The sequence below is a fragment of the Macrobrachium rosenbergii genome, chromosome 30 (genome assembly GCF_040412425.1).
Source record: "Macrobrachium rosenbergii isolate ZJJX-2024 chromosome 30, ASM4041242v1, whole genome shotgun sequence".
Classification (NCBI taxonomy): domain Eukaryota; kingdom Metazoa; phylum Arthropoda; class Malacostraca; order Decapoda; family Palaemonidae; genus Macrobrachium; species Macrobrachium rosenbergii.
This window is the reverse complement of record NC_089770.1, coordinates 36,472,747-36,490,250: the sequence shown is the minus strand read 5'-3', so window position 1 is coordinate 36,490,250 and position 17,504 is coordinate 36,472,747. Positions and strand designations below refer to the sequence as shown.

The 17,504-nt window shown below is 34.1% G+C and overlaps 1 protein-coding gene across 8 annotated transcripts in view; it reads right to left on the bottom strand.

The window, feature by feature from the left end:
* Nucleotides 1–11,427: 11,427 nt before the first annotated feature.
* LOC136855179 (dystonin-like) overlaps nucleotides 11,428–17,504 on the bottom strand; it is an 11,844-nt gene continuing 5,767 nt past the window's right edge. For all 8 annotated transcript variants that reach the window (XM_067132085.1, XM_067132087.1, XM_067132086.1 and 5 more), the window contains 5 exons: nucleotides 16,663–16,734; nucleotides 14,867–14,941; nucleotides 14,451–14,567; nucleotides 13,209–13,363; nucleotides 11,428–11,622 (listed from right to left, as the gene is read on the bottom strand). In XM_067132085.1, coding sequence (XP_066988186.1) covers nucleotides 11,443–11,622; nucleotides 13,209–13,363; nucleotides 14,451–14,567; nucleotides 14,867–14,941; nucleotides 16,663–16,734 — 599 coding nt within the window. In that variant the 3' untranslated portion in view covers nucleotides 11,428–11,442. The remainder of the gene's footprint in view (nucleotides 11,623–13,208; nucleotides 13,364–14,450; nucleotides 14,568–14,866; nucleotides 14,942–16,662; nucleotides 16,735–17,504) is intronic.

The following is a 17,504-nucleotide window of genomic DNA, read 5'->3' as shown; positions in this document are numbered from 1 at the left end:
ATATTAGACCACTATTTAAACATAAAGAAACTCGATCCACTAATGACGTCAGGGTCATATCTAACCAATTGCCCAAGAGTAATTTGTGAAGTACGCATATTTTAAGAATAGTGAGATTGGACTCTCATCAAAGCATAACTATAGAACAGGTGTCAAATAGACTAATCCTGAATTTTCAAGTATACATGAACATACAAAGAAATGTTTGTATCTGACAAAAATTATAAAGATTGTAAAATTATAGGCCAAACTCTAACGAACAATATTTAGCAATCTTAGAATCACTCTTCATTAAACTTGTTTCACATTTAACCCCCATGTCACCCTCAACACCCATCTGTATTTTGAGCTTAAGTAAAAGTTAAACCTTATTAAAATGTCACTAGGTCTGTGCCTTCAGCACTTTATAAATCACTCCTCCTATCCTTTGTACTTGTCATTTAAATTATTTGTATATATATTTTTAACTGTTAATTTTTAGTCCTGATTTTTATTTTTGAATTTTAAATCTCTTTTTATAGCTTGATGGGACTTTTCCTCCGTCTTGAAACTGCAGCATTAATAAAGTACTTTATTGAAAAGGAATAAAGGACTGATTCATTTCACCCTCCACCTACTGATGTTGATACCAGTCAATAGAACCAGTCAACTTCACTATATCTACATGTAACTGCAGATGTCATGTATATAAGTAAACATATAGTATATATTATTAGTCATATATATATACTAATTTTATTTTGATAATATATATAATAATTTCTTTATATATCCCATATATATATAACCTTTCAGCAGTCCAGATACCTATAATGATAAGTGCATGATTTTGTCTTACCCTCGTGCATTAGAGATATTCAATATTCGATGATAGATTGATGTACCTATTCTCATAACATACATTTAAATGGTTTCTTATGACAGTGCAAGGAAAATACTCTTTACACACCATAATTGTATAACCACATAATAAATTTTATTAGTTCTGCAGTGGCTCTCTATAAATAAATATATATAAATATAATATATATATATATAACTTTATAAATTGAACAGCTGTCTCATTCTTATTAGGATATGTTAATTTTCATTCATTACAAACAATTAATATTTTCAAACAACTTGAGTCTTTTCAGGCACTCTTGAAATTTAAGTAGTTTCAGACAACCATAGTCTTTCAGATCACACCTTATGATATTTGAGTCCCTTTCAGACACTGAAATTGCAAGTCTTTTCAGACAACACCTTGAGTCTATTCAGACACCCTGAATCTGTTAATTTTGAACAATATATATCTCCTCAGACATATTGAACCTGTTCATTAAACATCCCTGAGTCTTTTAGCCAATTAAAACCAGTTCATCATGAACAACTTGAGTTTTTTTTTTAGACACCCTAAAATTTGAGTCCTTTCAGACATATTGATTATCTGAAAAGTCACGGCCATATATGTGTTATCTCAAGATGTCTACAACATCCAGAGCCCAGCAAAATGAGGACTTCAAGTTCTACATGTCCACTGGAAAGGACATGGGGCTGTCAGGAACTAAAATGAAGGATTGGGTCCAAGAGAGAGTAGAATGATGCAAAATTTTAAAGAAAGGCCAAAAAAGAATAGCCCAGGAGAAACAAAGGAGACAGAAAGGCAGGAGAGGGAGGCAGAAAGGCAGGAGAAGGTTACAGGCAGAATGAGGCAGAAAGGCAGGAGAATTGAGAAAGATAAGAACTGCAAGAAAGAAACGAGAAGAGGCTGAGAAAGGCAAAATCTAAAGAAACACTTGAACGATTTTTAGGAGAATCTAAAAAAGAAAAGGCAAAAAAATAATTCAAAAATAAAGAGTCAGCTCAAGGCATTCTTCAAACACCAACGGGGACAGTCAAATAAGCAATAAGGCTTCCTAACAAGGAAATGGGAAGAGAATCACTGAAAAATGGTAAAGCAGCGTCATCTTGATAACGGTCCTGACAACATATCAGCTCAAAAGAAGCATCCTGGTAGAGTAACACAAGGGAACAGTCCACATTCAAAGAAGAAACCTTAGGAGTGTAGGCTCCCTCCCATCCAAAATCCTTTGCAAGCCAATCATAAAAATTTTGAGATAAGGGCTCACGAACTGGAAAAGTTACTGAAAAGGTTTTACAGACCACTGAGCTGATTAAGCAGCATCTCTAGGGCTGGCCTGAAGTGATTAGAATCTGATCCTTACACTAAGAACCAATTGGTTACTTAGCAAAACGAACATGATTAAGTGGAATCTGATACCATTTTATAGCAAGAAATGAATTTCTATCACCAGAAAGATAAATTCTCCCACCGTGCTGGTTGATTCAAGAAACTCTTTGAAACCATCGAGAAGAGCAGACATGGCTCATAAGCTTGTTATTGACCGGCCCGATAATCAAAGTGGAAATGAAGAAAAAAGGAGAAATATGGCCAAATGTCAGGTCAAACCTGGTCTGGGAATGGATTTTTAAAGACCCACCTTAAAACGATGGCTAGAATCCTCTCAAAGCCATGAGTGCAGAAGAAATCCTCGAACTTTTCCAGCTCGAGGACTTTTTACATTATGCCCTGCCAGCCCTTGCCATCCATCAATGTGACATGGGGCCTAAGACAGTGGTCAAGTGCTGTCATTGGCCTGAAATTTTTGGATACAATCATCCCCATCTTAGTTACCATGGACGAAAAATATATCCATCCTGACATCTGCCTCAACCAACTCCCAAGAAACCAAGAATGGGCACCCCTAAAGAAACCCGTGTGTGGGTATTGTAAGAGAACAGGGCACCCCACTAAACAGTGCCCCCTGAAGGCTGAGAATCAGCCAGAAAATCCCTCTACATCCTCAAACGTGACAGCACTCCAATGAGCCATGCCTGGATCGTGGATGAAGGGTAAAGGGCCTGCTACCTCCAATGGCACAGTGCCAGGTAAGGATTATAGCCAGACTTATTGCCCAGCTTGCAAAAAATCTATGGGCACTGTGCCCAATGGGCAAAATGCCATAATAATAAGTCAAGTGCACCTGCCCTTTCCTTGGCAGTCACCAACCCAACATCCTCCGGTCCACCTTCCCAGGGTCCCATTAAAAATGCACCTCCTGAGGCAGATGCCCCGCCAGCCAGGCCAAGGCATTTGATGACTCAGCACACAAATGTCCCTCTTAAGGGAAGACAAAGTTCCCTGTGGAGCTACCATTAAAGACGTAAACTCACACGATTGACAGTTATCAATCACTTTAAGATGATACTTCCTGCTGTCAAGTTGAGGATCATGAGACCTCATAGATTTGAAATCTGCCACCTTAGTTAGATACATTCCTGGAGGTTATGACCTCCTCCTGGGACAAGATTTCCAGTCCCTGTTTAATTTACACAATCCCGGGTCTGGACCATTAACCCATTCATTAGGCATGAGTAAATGCCTCAATGCCTGCATTCCTCCCACTGCCAGTGCTACCTGAGTACACCGTGCAGTAGCCACCTCCACCTGAGCAAATTTCAAAGCCCAGTCCTGTGCCAGGCCCTGCCCCAGTGCCAGTGCCAATCTCTGCCAGTGTTAGCCTGCAAACTGAGTTAGGGGTGCACTGAATAGTGCCAAGCTCTGCCCGTCCCGAACAGCCTGCTGCAAATTTCCGATAAAATACCAGTGCCGGAGCCTGCCTTTATGCCAGTGCCAGAGCATCCCCAGATCTCCTTTCCAGAGATCCTGGTCTGGGTCCCCTCTCTTCTCCTGGCTCGGCTCCACTACCTGTGCTAGTAAGAGAGACGGATCCTTCTGACCACAGTGGAAACTCACCCAAAGGTGCGGCATTGCAACCCATTCTTGAGCTGTTCAGCGTAACCTGCAAACCTCTCACTCCCACACCGACCTCTTTCTTTCTGTCCCAGTCTGCCACAGACACACCCATGAGTAAGGGATTCTGCCGTGTCTCAAATGGCCGATGAACTCAAGGAACTGCAATGGATCATGGTAGAGCTTGTAATAGAAGGCCCCTGCGCTGGCTGTCAAAGAAAACCGACAGAGGTGGCACTCAAATGGCCCTCCTCGGGCTCCTTCAATTCCATCAATTCCCAGGCCAAGACAAACCATCCACTTAAATGAGGTGCATGGAAGAAATGCCACAGGACCCTGTGGATAATTCCAGGTAGCTTAAAGAGAGCCACTGAGGTCTCCTGGCACCCATGCCAAACTGGCACAGTGCCGTCCCTTTATCCTACAGTTACTTTGGCACCTCTATCCAGAAGAGGATGTCAGGGTTCTTCACCCAATTTATTTTCCTTATAACTTTGTAATTTATTCTTTCCCTTTCATTTCTTTTTCATATTTTGATTATTACTCACCTTTATTTTATGCCTTATCTCGGCCCACATTTCACTTTAATTCCCTTTACAATGCAGAGTGCCATTGACAGATATTCCAATTGTATAAGTCCTATGACTTCCCTTTCATGCCTGTCAAAGCATGATACATTTAAAAATAAAAATATGCCATAGCCATTAGGTATTACCCATATGAGTGCTAACTTGGCACAATGCCACTGTTGTAGGTGTTGGCAGATGATCCTGCCAGAGGAGTCATGCCCTCTGGCTGCTGGACAACGGGCAAGGGAGGAGCTAGGAAGAGATAGTTGGTTACACTGCTCGGGATTGGTGACCTCTCCACGAGGCCTGGCTGAATGCCTATATTCATGTTCCGCTATAGAAAACGAGGCAGACACTGACCTTTGTGCCACCTACCTGGATGCCAAGGCATAATTCCTGAGGTTATAAATGGACCATGCAACAATTTCAGTGAGACAGTGAAGAAGCTGCAGAACTCCATCAAGAACAAATGTCCTTACCTTTGCCTGTCCCTCATACTCTTTACGTGTTCGACCCACACGTAGACCCCAAGGTTCAGACCAGTACACTTTTGTCGTGGCATTCCTTCATTCCCTCCCTCCAGTGCCGGCGCCCATATTGGACGAGGACATTGTCATCTTGACGAATATAATGTACCAGAATAAGGTTTCTTAGTCTGTCACGATCCTGTTATTTCTCTGTCTGATTTATTTTCTATTTCCATTGTGCGATCACCTTCAGTAATTTGTTTTGGGGCACTTAGTGTTAAGGTAATTATGCACTTAGTGTTGAGTTATTTGGCATCATTTGTGTCTTATTATTCTTGCAAGCAACCATCTTACATATCTTGCAAATCAGCCTGGCTGTGGAACCACTCTCGGCTCTATCCCATGTGCAGCCTCATGCCACCCCTTAATCTGCCCCTCTGCGATGTTCCTGTTATGAAGACATCATCAGCACAGGATATTTCTTCTGTGTAGGATTCAATCATTTAGCAGGACCTTATTATTACCTGCCCAGTAATTCGTCATTCTTCTTATCTGTGTTTATTATGTAAAAATATAATTAATTAAGAGAACCCTTGAGTATATGTAAGCTTCCCTCACACGAAGAAGGCCCTCAACTGGCATTGTTTTCCTTGATTTATTCATCTATGGAGTTGCCTTAATCAGTCTTATTAGCCATATTTCTTAGTAATATACAGTAGACTTCTTGATAATGCCAAGAACTCCCTACGATTATCCATTTGTACCCAGAATCAGGTCAGTATCAAAGGCAAATGTGTAGGATTGATCGACCAGTTCCAGACAATTATCATTAAACTCAATTGCGGGTAAATTTAAAGAATTAACTCTTATGCTAATACCCTGCAACCCAATGAATATTAGATCACTATTTAAACATAAGGAGAAACTCGATCCACTAATGACGTCAGGGGTCGTATATCTATTTAATTGCCCTTCTGTAATCTTGGGAAGTACGTCGGCTCCACACGGAGGTTACTCAAATCTGAGATTGGACTCTCATCAGGGCATTAACTATAGAACAGGTAGCTAAAACACATCAAACTGACTAATCCTGAATTTTCATGTATACATGAACATACAAAGAAATGTACATCTGACAAAAATTACAAAGATTGTAAAATTATAGGCCAAACTCCTAACGAACATTAGCAAAATATAGAATCACTCTTCATTAAACAACTTGTTTTGTTAACCCCTGTCCTCCTCAACACCTCTGTATCTCTCAAGAGCTTAAGTCGAAGCTGAACCCGGCCCGAAATGTCACTAGGTCTGTGCCTTCAGCACCTATAGTAATCACTCCTCCCTATCCTTTGTACTTGTCATTTAAATTATTTGTATATATTTTTAACTGTTAATTTTTAGTCCGAGTTTGTTATTTTAATTTCTTTCTTCTCTTTTTATAGCTTGAAAATGGGACTTTTACGTCTTGAAACGTAGCAGCATTAATAAAGTACTTAGAAAAGGAATAAAGGACTGATCCTTCACCCTACACCTACTGATGTCTACCAGTCAATAGAACACTTTCAATCCTCCCTATATCTACATGTATATATATATATATATATATATATATATATATATATATATATATATATTATATATATATATATATATATATATATATATATATATTCACATACTAGATTAAGAAAATTATTATATGAATAAAGCTTATACAACTTATTTTATATTAAAATAATAATATATAATATATAACACCAATCATATTAAATATATAATTTTGAAAGAATCAGAGTAAAATTATAGAACATGATTTAAAATCATATTCATCTCATCTATTCTTTGTTGTGTTAATAATACATTAAGACAGAGGCAAACGTCTGTCTTTGAGGTTAACTTTTGAACATAGGACTTATATAAGATATATAATCTTAATTTATATATATAAAATATACATATTATATATATATATATTTTATACTATACTATATATATATATATATATATATATATATATATATATATATATATATATATATATATATATATATATATATATATATATATATATATATATATATATATATATATATATATATATATATAGTCACAAATGTATGCTGCTGTCACCTCTCCATTCTTTTAACATTGGGATCATTTTCCTTTAAAGATAGCATACCCTGACTAGTGGTATAACAGGGACTCTGGACCTACCTACAAAATGGTGTGGACTTTATTTGTGAAATGAAGGGTCCACATAGGTAAGGGGATTAATTAGTCATGGGGGTAATAGACGTGCTAGACGTCACTTTAGAGACTTGTCCAAAGAACTATATTCCTGTGATCTCCCTTTTCCTGGTCTTAATTGTCTCCTTCAGATATGTCGGCACTCCTTCCCTCATCCCTCGCTCTTCCATGCCCTGAAGGCCTATAAGGAAATTACAACTGGTGAAAGCAAGTCACAGAGAACAATCCCAAGCAGTCTCCACTTAGCACTCTCAGAAGTAACACCTACCTCCTATGTCCACTCTGGCCATAGGCTTTTGTTCCGTCACAGTCACATGTACCAAGGTCACAAGCAACTTGGGCTTCAAGTCACCCCCTAAGTTGTCAACTCAAAGCATATTGGACCATGCTCCATTGTAGTCATGTATACTGCAATGTTGGTTTGCCCAGTAAGTTTGAAACTTGACAACTAAGTGCCAGCTCCTGTTTCTCTAACTGAATCTCTCATTTCCTTTTTCCAAAATTTCGTCCCCCAACATAAAATGCCTGATTAAGCTTATCATGTGCATTCTCCAGGTGAATTAACTTAAGGAAATAATCCCTTGCTCAGTGACATAGAGTACATTATCTCTCCATGGTGATAGTTTATTGAAATTGAGAGAATCTTCTATGTACATGTTCTTACCTGGGAATCATTTCCAGAGACGTGTCATCTGTTTCCACCTCGCAGTCCTGCCCCCCATCTTGCTTGGACGAATTTCTGCCCTATTGTGGCAGGCTATGCAACATGCAACTTCCATAAAATTAGTAATTTGCAAAGAAGTCCCTAGAGGGGACACAGAGTCTGTTGTGTTATCCATCGTAGCAGTGATGTACTTCTTTTAAACAGAATCAGTGTTTGCAGTGCTATAAATTCTACTAGTAATTTTTTTGTTGAGATCTAACTCAGTATTATTTGAGTAAATTGCTTATGTTGTGTAAACAAAGTAATATTTTTGTACTGATCAACGCTTTCAGTTGGTGACCTACCAGTATTCTTATATGAAATGTTGTATATTTCATGTAGTAATTGGTATTTACATATGTCCACGGTGAGTGCTAGTCAAGGATTATCCTATTAATTAATTAATTCACGTAATTAATCGTGGACAGATGTATAATATATATATATATATATATATATATATATATATATATATATATATATATATATATATATATATATATATATATATATATATATAATATATATATATATATATATATATATATAATTATATTTACATATATATATATACGGTAATACTGTCAAGATACTAAAATAACTACACTATTAATGTATTCACAAACAAGATACGAAAATACTCCAAAAAGGGTGGGGGTCACAATAGGTGGCATCGTACCACTAATTAAACTGTGTGCAAGACCAATTCAGGGGCAAAATAAACATTGCTAAAAATTATTAAATTTAATACACATAATTTGCAGACAGAAGTAACACCTGAACCTCAAGGATACAAAAATTAAATGAAAACCAAACACCCTTAACTATTAACCACACTTACACAATTAACGACAGACCTCAACACACATACCAAAAAAGGGAGGGGGTCCACGCAATATGCCAGCAGTGGATTAGAGGCCGTGATCACACATTATTAATCAATAGATAAATATATTACTGTGGACACCACCACTATAAATCAGTGGTGCTGAATTCAGTTAAATCCTCCTAAATAATCAATTTCAGCAAACCAAAGATAATAATCAAAAAGTAGCAGCAAAGATAGGTGGTTCAACTCCTGTTGAAGATCCAGAAACAGACTGATCTAAACTGTTGCAAGACCAAAACCCCTGGGCAAAATAAAGGGGGAGAACATTGCCCACGGACCATAAAAATTAATAAATAAATACACATAACAGTTGTGAGACAAAAACAAGCAACACCTGAACCTCAAGGAAACAAAAAAATTAAAATGAAACCAAACACCCTCTAAATATTAACCACACTTACAAATTAACGACAGATTTCAATATATAACCAAAAAATATAATGGGGTCCATAAATGGATAATGTATAAAAGCAGTGGATTAGAAAGACATTCATATATATATATATATATATATATATATATATATATATATATATATATATATATATATATATACATTAGTTATGAACTGTTAATTTTACCAAGATCCATCACATTCTTATTAATTTTTTTTAAAGGTTCAATAAATCAATTGTCAGTCCAGACAAAGATTTACTACACAAACACCAGACTTTAGGTAATAAACACTCAAAAAAGGGTGACAAAAACCAAATACCTATATTTAACACTTATTTGTTCACAAAAAAGAAAATGAAAAATGTCCCCAAAAACTTGTTTGAGGAAGTAGAAAACCACACAAGCACGTACAAGACCCTTACACGTACTTCAGTCTCCTACCTAACTATTATACCGAAGAGTCAGAAAGAACTGTAACAGTGGTAGAGAGAAAACAACACACACTCACCTCTACACGAAACGAAGAGACCAAGATAAGAAAACCTTAACACCAGGAACATGGACATCATTTTGAGAAACACTTAAAATCTACTTATAATTTAGCAAGAAGGTAATAATCAAAAAGTAGCAGCAAAGGATAGGCAAGTTCAGCACATCTCTGTTTGAAGATCCAGAAACAGACTGACTCTAACTCCTCAAACAGGAGTTCCATTGTCCCTCTGCCCCACGGGTTGAGAGTGGTGGCAGGGGGCCACCCACACACCCACGGACCATTAAGAAAAAATAATTGTTAAATAGTATATATATAACAAGCGAACCACCGGTGATATAAAAACAAGCTAATTCTGAATACCTGAATACAATATTTAAACAAATTTAAAATATAAAAATTTAAAGTAATGATCTAAATGAAACTAATGGCAGATATTCATATATAATAAATATATATATATATATATATATATATATATATATATATATATATATATATATATATATATATATATATATATATATATATATATATATTATATATATATATATATACATATACATATATGTATATATATATACATACATATATATATATATATATATATATATATATATATATATATACATATATATATATATATATATATATATATATATATATATATATATATATATATATATATATATATATATATATATATATATATATATATGAATTTATATCAATCACCGTGATTCATTTTAAGCTACAATCGTCCTTTAGAGCTCACGACAAATAATATTATTTTTTATATAACCAGGTTCTCTGCTTGATAAAATCAACTGTCAGTCCAGACAAAGATTTACTACATTAAACACCAGACTTTAGTCTAATAAACATCAAAGACAATTGCCGATACAAAACCAAATATATATATAATATATATATATATGTTCATAAAATATAAAATAAATATATCCCCAAAAAAAAATGTTTGAGGAAAGTCTAGAAAACATAGAAACAATGGCGATACAAGACTTTTGTTAAGGTAATTGCACTGAAAGTGACAAAAGTCATCAAATCTTAAGTACAAAAGTTTCACCATATCTGTGGAAAAAAAGTAAGAAATAAATGCATTTTAAGAACTTTCAAATGGCAAACAAGGGTAATGAGTTTAGTGGAAATGGAACCTATACTCGTATTTGTAGACTCTTATAGAATTTTCATGACTTGAAAGCATCTTATAGTTCTTAAAGTATAATGTGTATTTCATAAGATTATTTCTAATATTGAATAGGTGCAAATGCCTTAAAAAGATATTAGTTCATGTAATTAAAAACCAGTCTTTTATATGATAAGCTGGGGAATTCTCGATTTCAAAAAAGTTATGCATGTTCTTTGAAACAGGAAAGGTGAGAAAAGTCATTATTATAGCTCCTATTTCATCAACAATTAAAAAAAACTTGACATTTTCTGTGATAACTTTTCAGACACCAGATATATTCATGCCAGTTCAGTAAACAAGGATTCACAAGGAGGAAAGGGAAATGGATTATTCTTTCAAAAGAAGACTCAAAACGAGATGTTACAATTCGACTGAATCTTTTTAGACACTCTGCTACCTTCTGTGGCAAATATCACACACCAGGGAGTTACGTTTGACAGCTTCAGAAAGCCACAGTCAGCAAAGGAATAGGAGGCTTTTTCATGAGTCAGGAATGATGTGACAGGAAAAACTAAGTGTCAAAACTCATCAGGGGTTAAAAGACGGAAAATATGGATTTGGAAGAAGAAAATTATATGAAAGAGCTGGAAGATAAGGAAGGAAATATAAATATGATGAAATCGAAAACATATTCAATGTATGTAACATTATCAAAGACAGGGAGTAAGCAAATGGCTATGTAATCTGTCTTACCATCACAATTTGAACCATTCTGTGCAAAACCAGGAGGACAAGAACAGGTTCGTCCATCTCCTTTGAAAGGTGGGTTGCAAGAGCAGCTATAACTCCCAATGGAGTTCTGGCATGTTGCGTAGCGGTGGCACTCAGCCTTCCCTTGGGCGCACTCGTCGATGTCTGTCAATTAAGGAGAAAATAGATTATATATAATATATATATATATATATATATATATATATATATATATATATATATATATATATATATATAGAATATATATATATATATATATATATATATATATATACATACATATATATATATATATATATATATATATATATATATATATATATATATATATATATATATATATATATATATATATATATATATATATATATATATATATATATATATATATATATATATATATATATATATATATATATATATATATATATATATATATATATATATATAATATATATATTAATATCCATGAATATATATAAGGCCCATAAAACACTATTTGAACGTTTTATAATATTCTTATATTCATATTACACTGTGGGATTACAGTTAAAGACATTCATATATATACATATATATATATATACGTATATAATATATATACCAACGAATACATATAACTATATATATATACTACATTAAAGAATATATATATATATTGTATATATATATATATATATAAATATATATATACATAAACAATTGCATATATATATATATATATATATATATATATATATATATATATATATATATATATATATATATATATATATATATATATATATATATATTGCAATTTGTGTTTAGGAAAGTCTAGAAAATCCCTTCATAGAAACAATGGCGATACGAGCTCTTTGTTAAGGTAATTGCACTGAAAGTGACAAAAGTCATCAAATCTTAAGTACAAAAGTTTCACCATATCTGTGGAAAAAAAGCTAAGAAATAAATGCATTTTAAGTATACTTTCAAATGGCAAACGAAGGGTAATGAGTTTAGTGGAAATGGAACCTATATTTGTAGACTCTTACAGAATTTTCATGACTTGAAAGCATCTTATAGTTCTTGAAGTATAATGTGTATTTAATAAGATTATTTCTAATACTGAATAGGTGCAAATGCCTTAAAAAGATATTAGTTCATGTAATTAAAAACCAGTCTTTTATATGATAAGCTGGGGAATTCTCGATTTCAAAAAAGTTATGCATGTTCTTTGAAACAGGAAAGGTGAGAAAAGTCATTATTATAGCTCCTATTTCATCAACAATTAAAAAAAACTTGACATTTTCTGTGATAACTTTTTAGACACCAGATATATTCATGCCAGTTCAGTAAACAAGGATTCACAAGGAGGAAAGGAAATGGATTATTCTTTCAAAAAGAAGACTCAAAACGAGATGTTACAATTCGACTGAATCTTTTTAGACACTCTGCTACCTTCTGTGGCAAATATCACACACCAGGGAGTTACGTTTGACAGCTTCAGAAAGCCACAGTCAGCAAAGGAATAGGAGGCTTTTTCATGAGTCAGGAATGATGTGACATGAAAAACTAAGTGTCAAAACTCATCAGGGGTTAAAAGACGGAAAATATGGATTTGGAAGAAAATTATATGAAAGAGCTGGAAGATAAGGAAGGAAATATAAATATGCTGAAATAGAAAAAACATTCAATGTATGTAACATTATCAAAGACAGGGAGTAAGCAAATGGCTATGTAATCTGTCTTACCATCACAATTTGAACCATTCTGTGCAAAACCAGGAGGACAAGAACAGGTTCGTCCATCTCCCTCGAAAGGTGGGTTGCATGAGCAGCTGTAACTCCCAACTGAGTTCCTGCATGTTGCTTGGGGGCTGCACTTCCTTGGGTGCACTCATCGATGTCTGTTCGAGAGTAAATGAATAGTTTTGAGAAAAGAGGCATTGCAGAATGGTCTCGTTTATTCTGAGATAGGGCAAGTAAAGCCATTTCAGGAGACAAAGAGAGCTTGGGAATTTTTTAAACCATGCATAGGGACATGGAATTAAGAATGTACTGGATAAAAACGATGAAATTTATATATATATATATATATATATATATATATATATATATATATATATATATATATATATATATATATATATATATATATATATATATACATATACACACACATGACAAATAGCTACAAAACAATAACTGTCATATTATCAGATAAGATATAAGATTTCTGTATTAAAGAAGGATAAATGTTCTTTGAAACATGAAAGGCAGTCGAAATAGTGACTTGGATTTCTATCTGTTTGATCCTATTATAGAAAGTTTCATTTCCTACTGGAAGGTCATAAGTTGGAAAATGATTATCTTTGAAAGGAGAAAGATCAATGATAAGATCTGACACAATATATCACAGAAAGTGTCATATTCTTCTCTGGTTATGAAGAAGTGAGTGAGTACTCTGAAGACTGCACAATAAAGAAGTCCGGTTGGAGAGTGACTGTCAGAAACCGCCTCACAAAACCTGGACACCAGAATTTCGACCTACAGATTCAAGAGTTTCACACCTGCTATATTAGTATTTGTTTTATGTAGATTTTGAGTGTTTCTCAAAATGATTTCCATATTTCTTGTGAAATAGATAAGTTGATTCAAAATGTTCTTCTTCTGCAACTTTGTTATTTTACTTTTTGCCCTTTTGTTTTGGCACTTTTATTGATTGTGGGATGTCAGTCAGAATAAGAGCCCTGATTTCCCATATCGATGTGTTCATTCTACAGCCTAGCGGCCCCTGACTGCTACAGCAACAAAGGGAAATGGGATTAGAGTGATTCTTTTCTTGTGGAAAAGATGTATAATAAAAAGGACAATGATGAAAGAAAGGCCATATGAGCAAAATAATGATTTCTTCTAGTAGTAAACGACGGATTTATGCAAAGTGTGAAAGAATAGATGAAGAAAGGAACACAGTAATGAGTATTTATCTCTCACCTTTACAGCTCGAACCATTCCTAGCAAAACCGTCGGAACAAAGACACTCGTACTTGTAGAACTTGTCTGTGCAAGTTTCATAATCACTGCAGCTGTGGCTTCCCTCCGAGCACTCATCTCCGGGGAAAAGTCATATTGTAATTAGAGAGTAGTCATTCCACATATTCCTTAAGACAAAACTCACATAGAAAGATGAGTAAATGAGGCACTATCTTGACTGATTGTGGTTACAAGAGGAATTCCTATCGACAGTCAGTTAGACATTTTACATGACTGATCACCTATCTAAAAAGGGATTCATTTATTTACTGGATTTGGATAGAAGCATTTCAGTGTCATTCAATTAAGGTGTACAGAAAAATATACTGATATGTAAGAATTTCATTTTCCTTTTCTAGAGCATAAGTATTACTGACCTATTCCTCCAGTCTCTAACAAAGAGATGACTCCAGATATTTCCCGGTTAAGGGAAGATTCCAGTTCTTGTTGTCCTGGAAGGGAAAAATAATCCCATGAACACTTGCCTGTCACTCTTATGGACTTTAAATCCTGTTCATACTTTTACATGTAATAATAATAATATAATAATAATAATAATAATAATAATAATAATAATAAATAATAATAATAATAATACAGGTTTTGTTAAACAAAATGGCAGTTTCAAAAGCATTTATTTTATATTGTAATCACTCAATTCATCTTATCAATTGCTTTTCTTGTGCTGGAATGGTTGCAAGCAATTGACAGATATTCATATCCGATATGAATATCGGTCAATTGCTTGCAACCATTCCAGTGCAAGAAAAGCAATTGATAAGACGAATTGAGCGTTTACTATATAAAATAAATGCTGTTGAAACTGCCATTTTGTTTAACAAAACCTGTATTAAAGAAGGTCTTTTTCCTAATTTTACAATAATAATAATAATAATAATAATAATACTAATAATAATAATAATAATAATAATAATAATAATAATAATAATAATAATAATAATAATAATAATAATAATACTTTATTTCAAATATGAATTCTATACAATAAATTTACAAACAAAAGTATTGGTGCCAAGAGGCTACAATTTTGATTCATTATTAAACAAACAAATTTATAGAAAAAATACAATTATCACAACCAAGGTATGTATCTTACCAATAAACATAAAAAAAACTTAAAAAATGGTCATGCAACTGGACCTAAAAAGCAAGCGTAAATAAGCTCAATAACAACTATATTATTCCACATCTACATAACAAACGTAATGCACAAATCATTCAAAATATAAAACATAAAAAAGCAGTTTCATCTGTCAGTAGAGTATTCTGCGCCATTCATCATGTAATGTAAATAATAAAGAAGCATCACTGTCTTTTATCAATCTCTGCTTTAAACTAAATAGTGCTGCGTGGCGCCGGATAACACCAAGGCAGGGCAAACCCTGGCGTCACAAAAACATGTGAAGTACCATTACCTCGGGCGATCCCCTGGAGCCCCCTTGTTATATCACTATGACACACTCTTAGTCCTCCCAAAGTTTCTTGTGTGTAGTGAAACCATAGTGAAGAACAACAGATTGTCGTACAAAAAGTTTTGAATAATTGAACTTTAGTTTCATCATCACAGAAACTAAATTTTCTTATAAGCATATTCCCTCTCACATAGAGCTTCCGACGCTGTTGTTCAATATCTTCATTACTCTTATTGTTACTAGTAATTGTTGCCCAGTTACGAGAATGAATTTACAAATTGTAAACAGTCATTTTGCAATGAAATCCTTGGGCATTCCTGACTTTTGTTGTTACATGAAGGAATCAACATGCACACAGTTTTGCTGGTGTTGTATAATATATCACGTTCTATGGCAAAGTCTTCACAAATCTTCAGTTTTTGAAATGCCCTAGCAGTGGTAGCGAGAATAACTAGATCATCCGCATAGCTAAAATTACTAAAAGCAACATCCCCGATGTGTCTAAGTAATATCAATTATTATTATTATTAAAGTAGTTTAACCAGACCACTGAGCTGACTTTCAGCTCTCATAGGGCTGGCCTAAGTAATATCAAAATCATGTACTATAGTACTAAATTAGCAAATACAAAACTTAGTAACATTTACTTTTCAATAATGACATAAGGAAATATTACACACGCAAAAAAAAACTCAGTAAACTGAGAATTGCGCAAAATCCCTTTCCGTTGAAGAACTTGCCTGCTAATGATATGTTTTTGAAGTATTCCAAGTCTTCCCTTCCAAGGCAGTCTTTTGTTTCCTGATGGATCTCTGAAATATATTGGATGTACTCAAGATAAAGAGTTTATATATATAAAAAAAGCCAAACGGTAGGAAGCTAATGCTATATTTCAGAGATCAACTGTATTCCTCTACTGGTAAGTATATGAGTGAAGCAACAATTACAGACAGGTGGTATTTATACCAAGGGTTCCCAGAAGACAGCCGTTACATTACTCCAGTTGATAACTTCTGAAACTTCTTAATCGCTGGTTGGGGGAAGATTTTATCTATAATATCTGAGTCCCACGCTCCTTTTGAGAGGTTCATCGTATTTCTTTGTTGGATCTGCAGATTCTACTTTTTGGCTTTTGAACAGATAGCTGTGCTATAAATTATAGGTGACAAATTCCAGTTTATCTTGTGGTTATGGTTGTTTATTTGGTTAACAATAGATGAGCTCTGATGGTCATACCATACTGACCTTTTATTTTGTATTAATCTCTGGGTGAGTGATTTACCAGTAAAACCGACATACGATTTGTCACAGTCAAGGCAAGGGATTTCGTATACTCCTGAGTCTTTGGGGACTGGCTCTCGTTGGACGTTAATCAGGGCTTTAGCTAAGATATTTGGGTACGTAAAAGCAAAAGGGTTAGAATTTCCAAGTGTCTGTGTTAACGACTTAATCCTGTCCAGGTGTGGATTTTGATTTTATTGTTGGGCATCTCTCTAGTCTTGTTTTGAGGGGGACGGTAGAAGATTATGTTAGCTTTAAATGGATCGCTTTCTCAATTATATGGTCAGGGTACTTTAAAGAT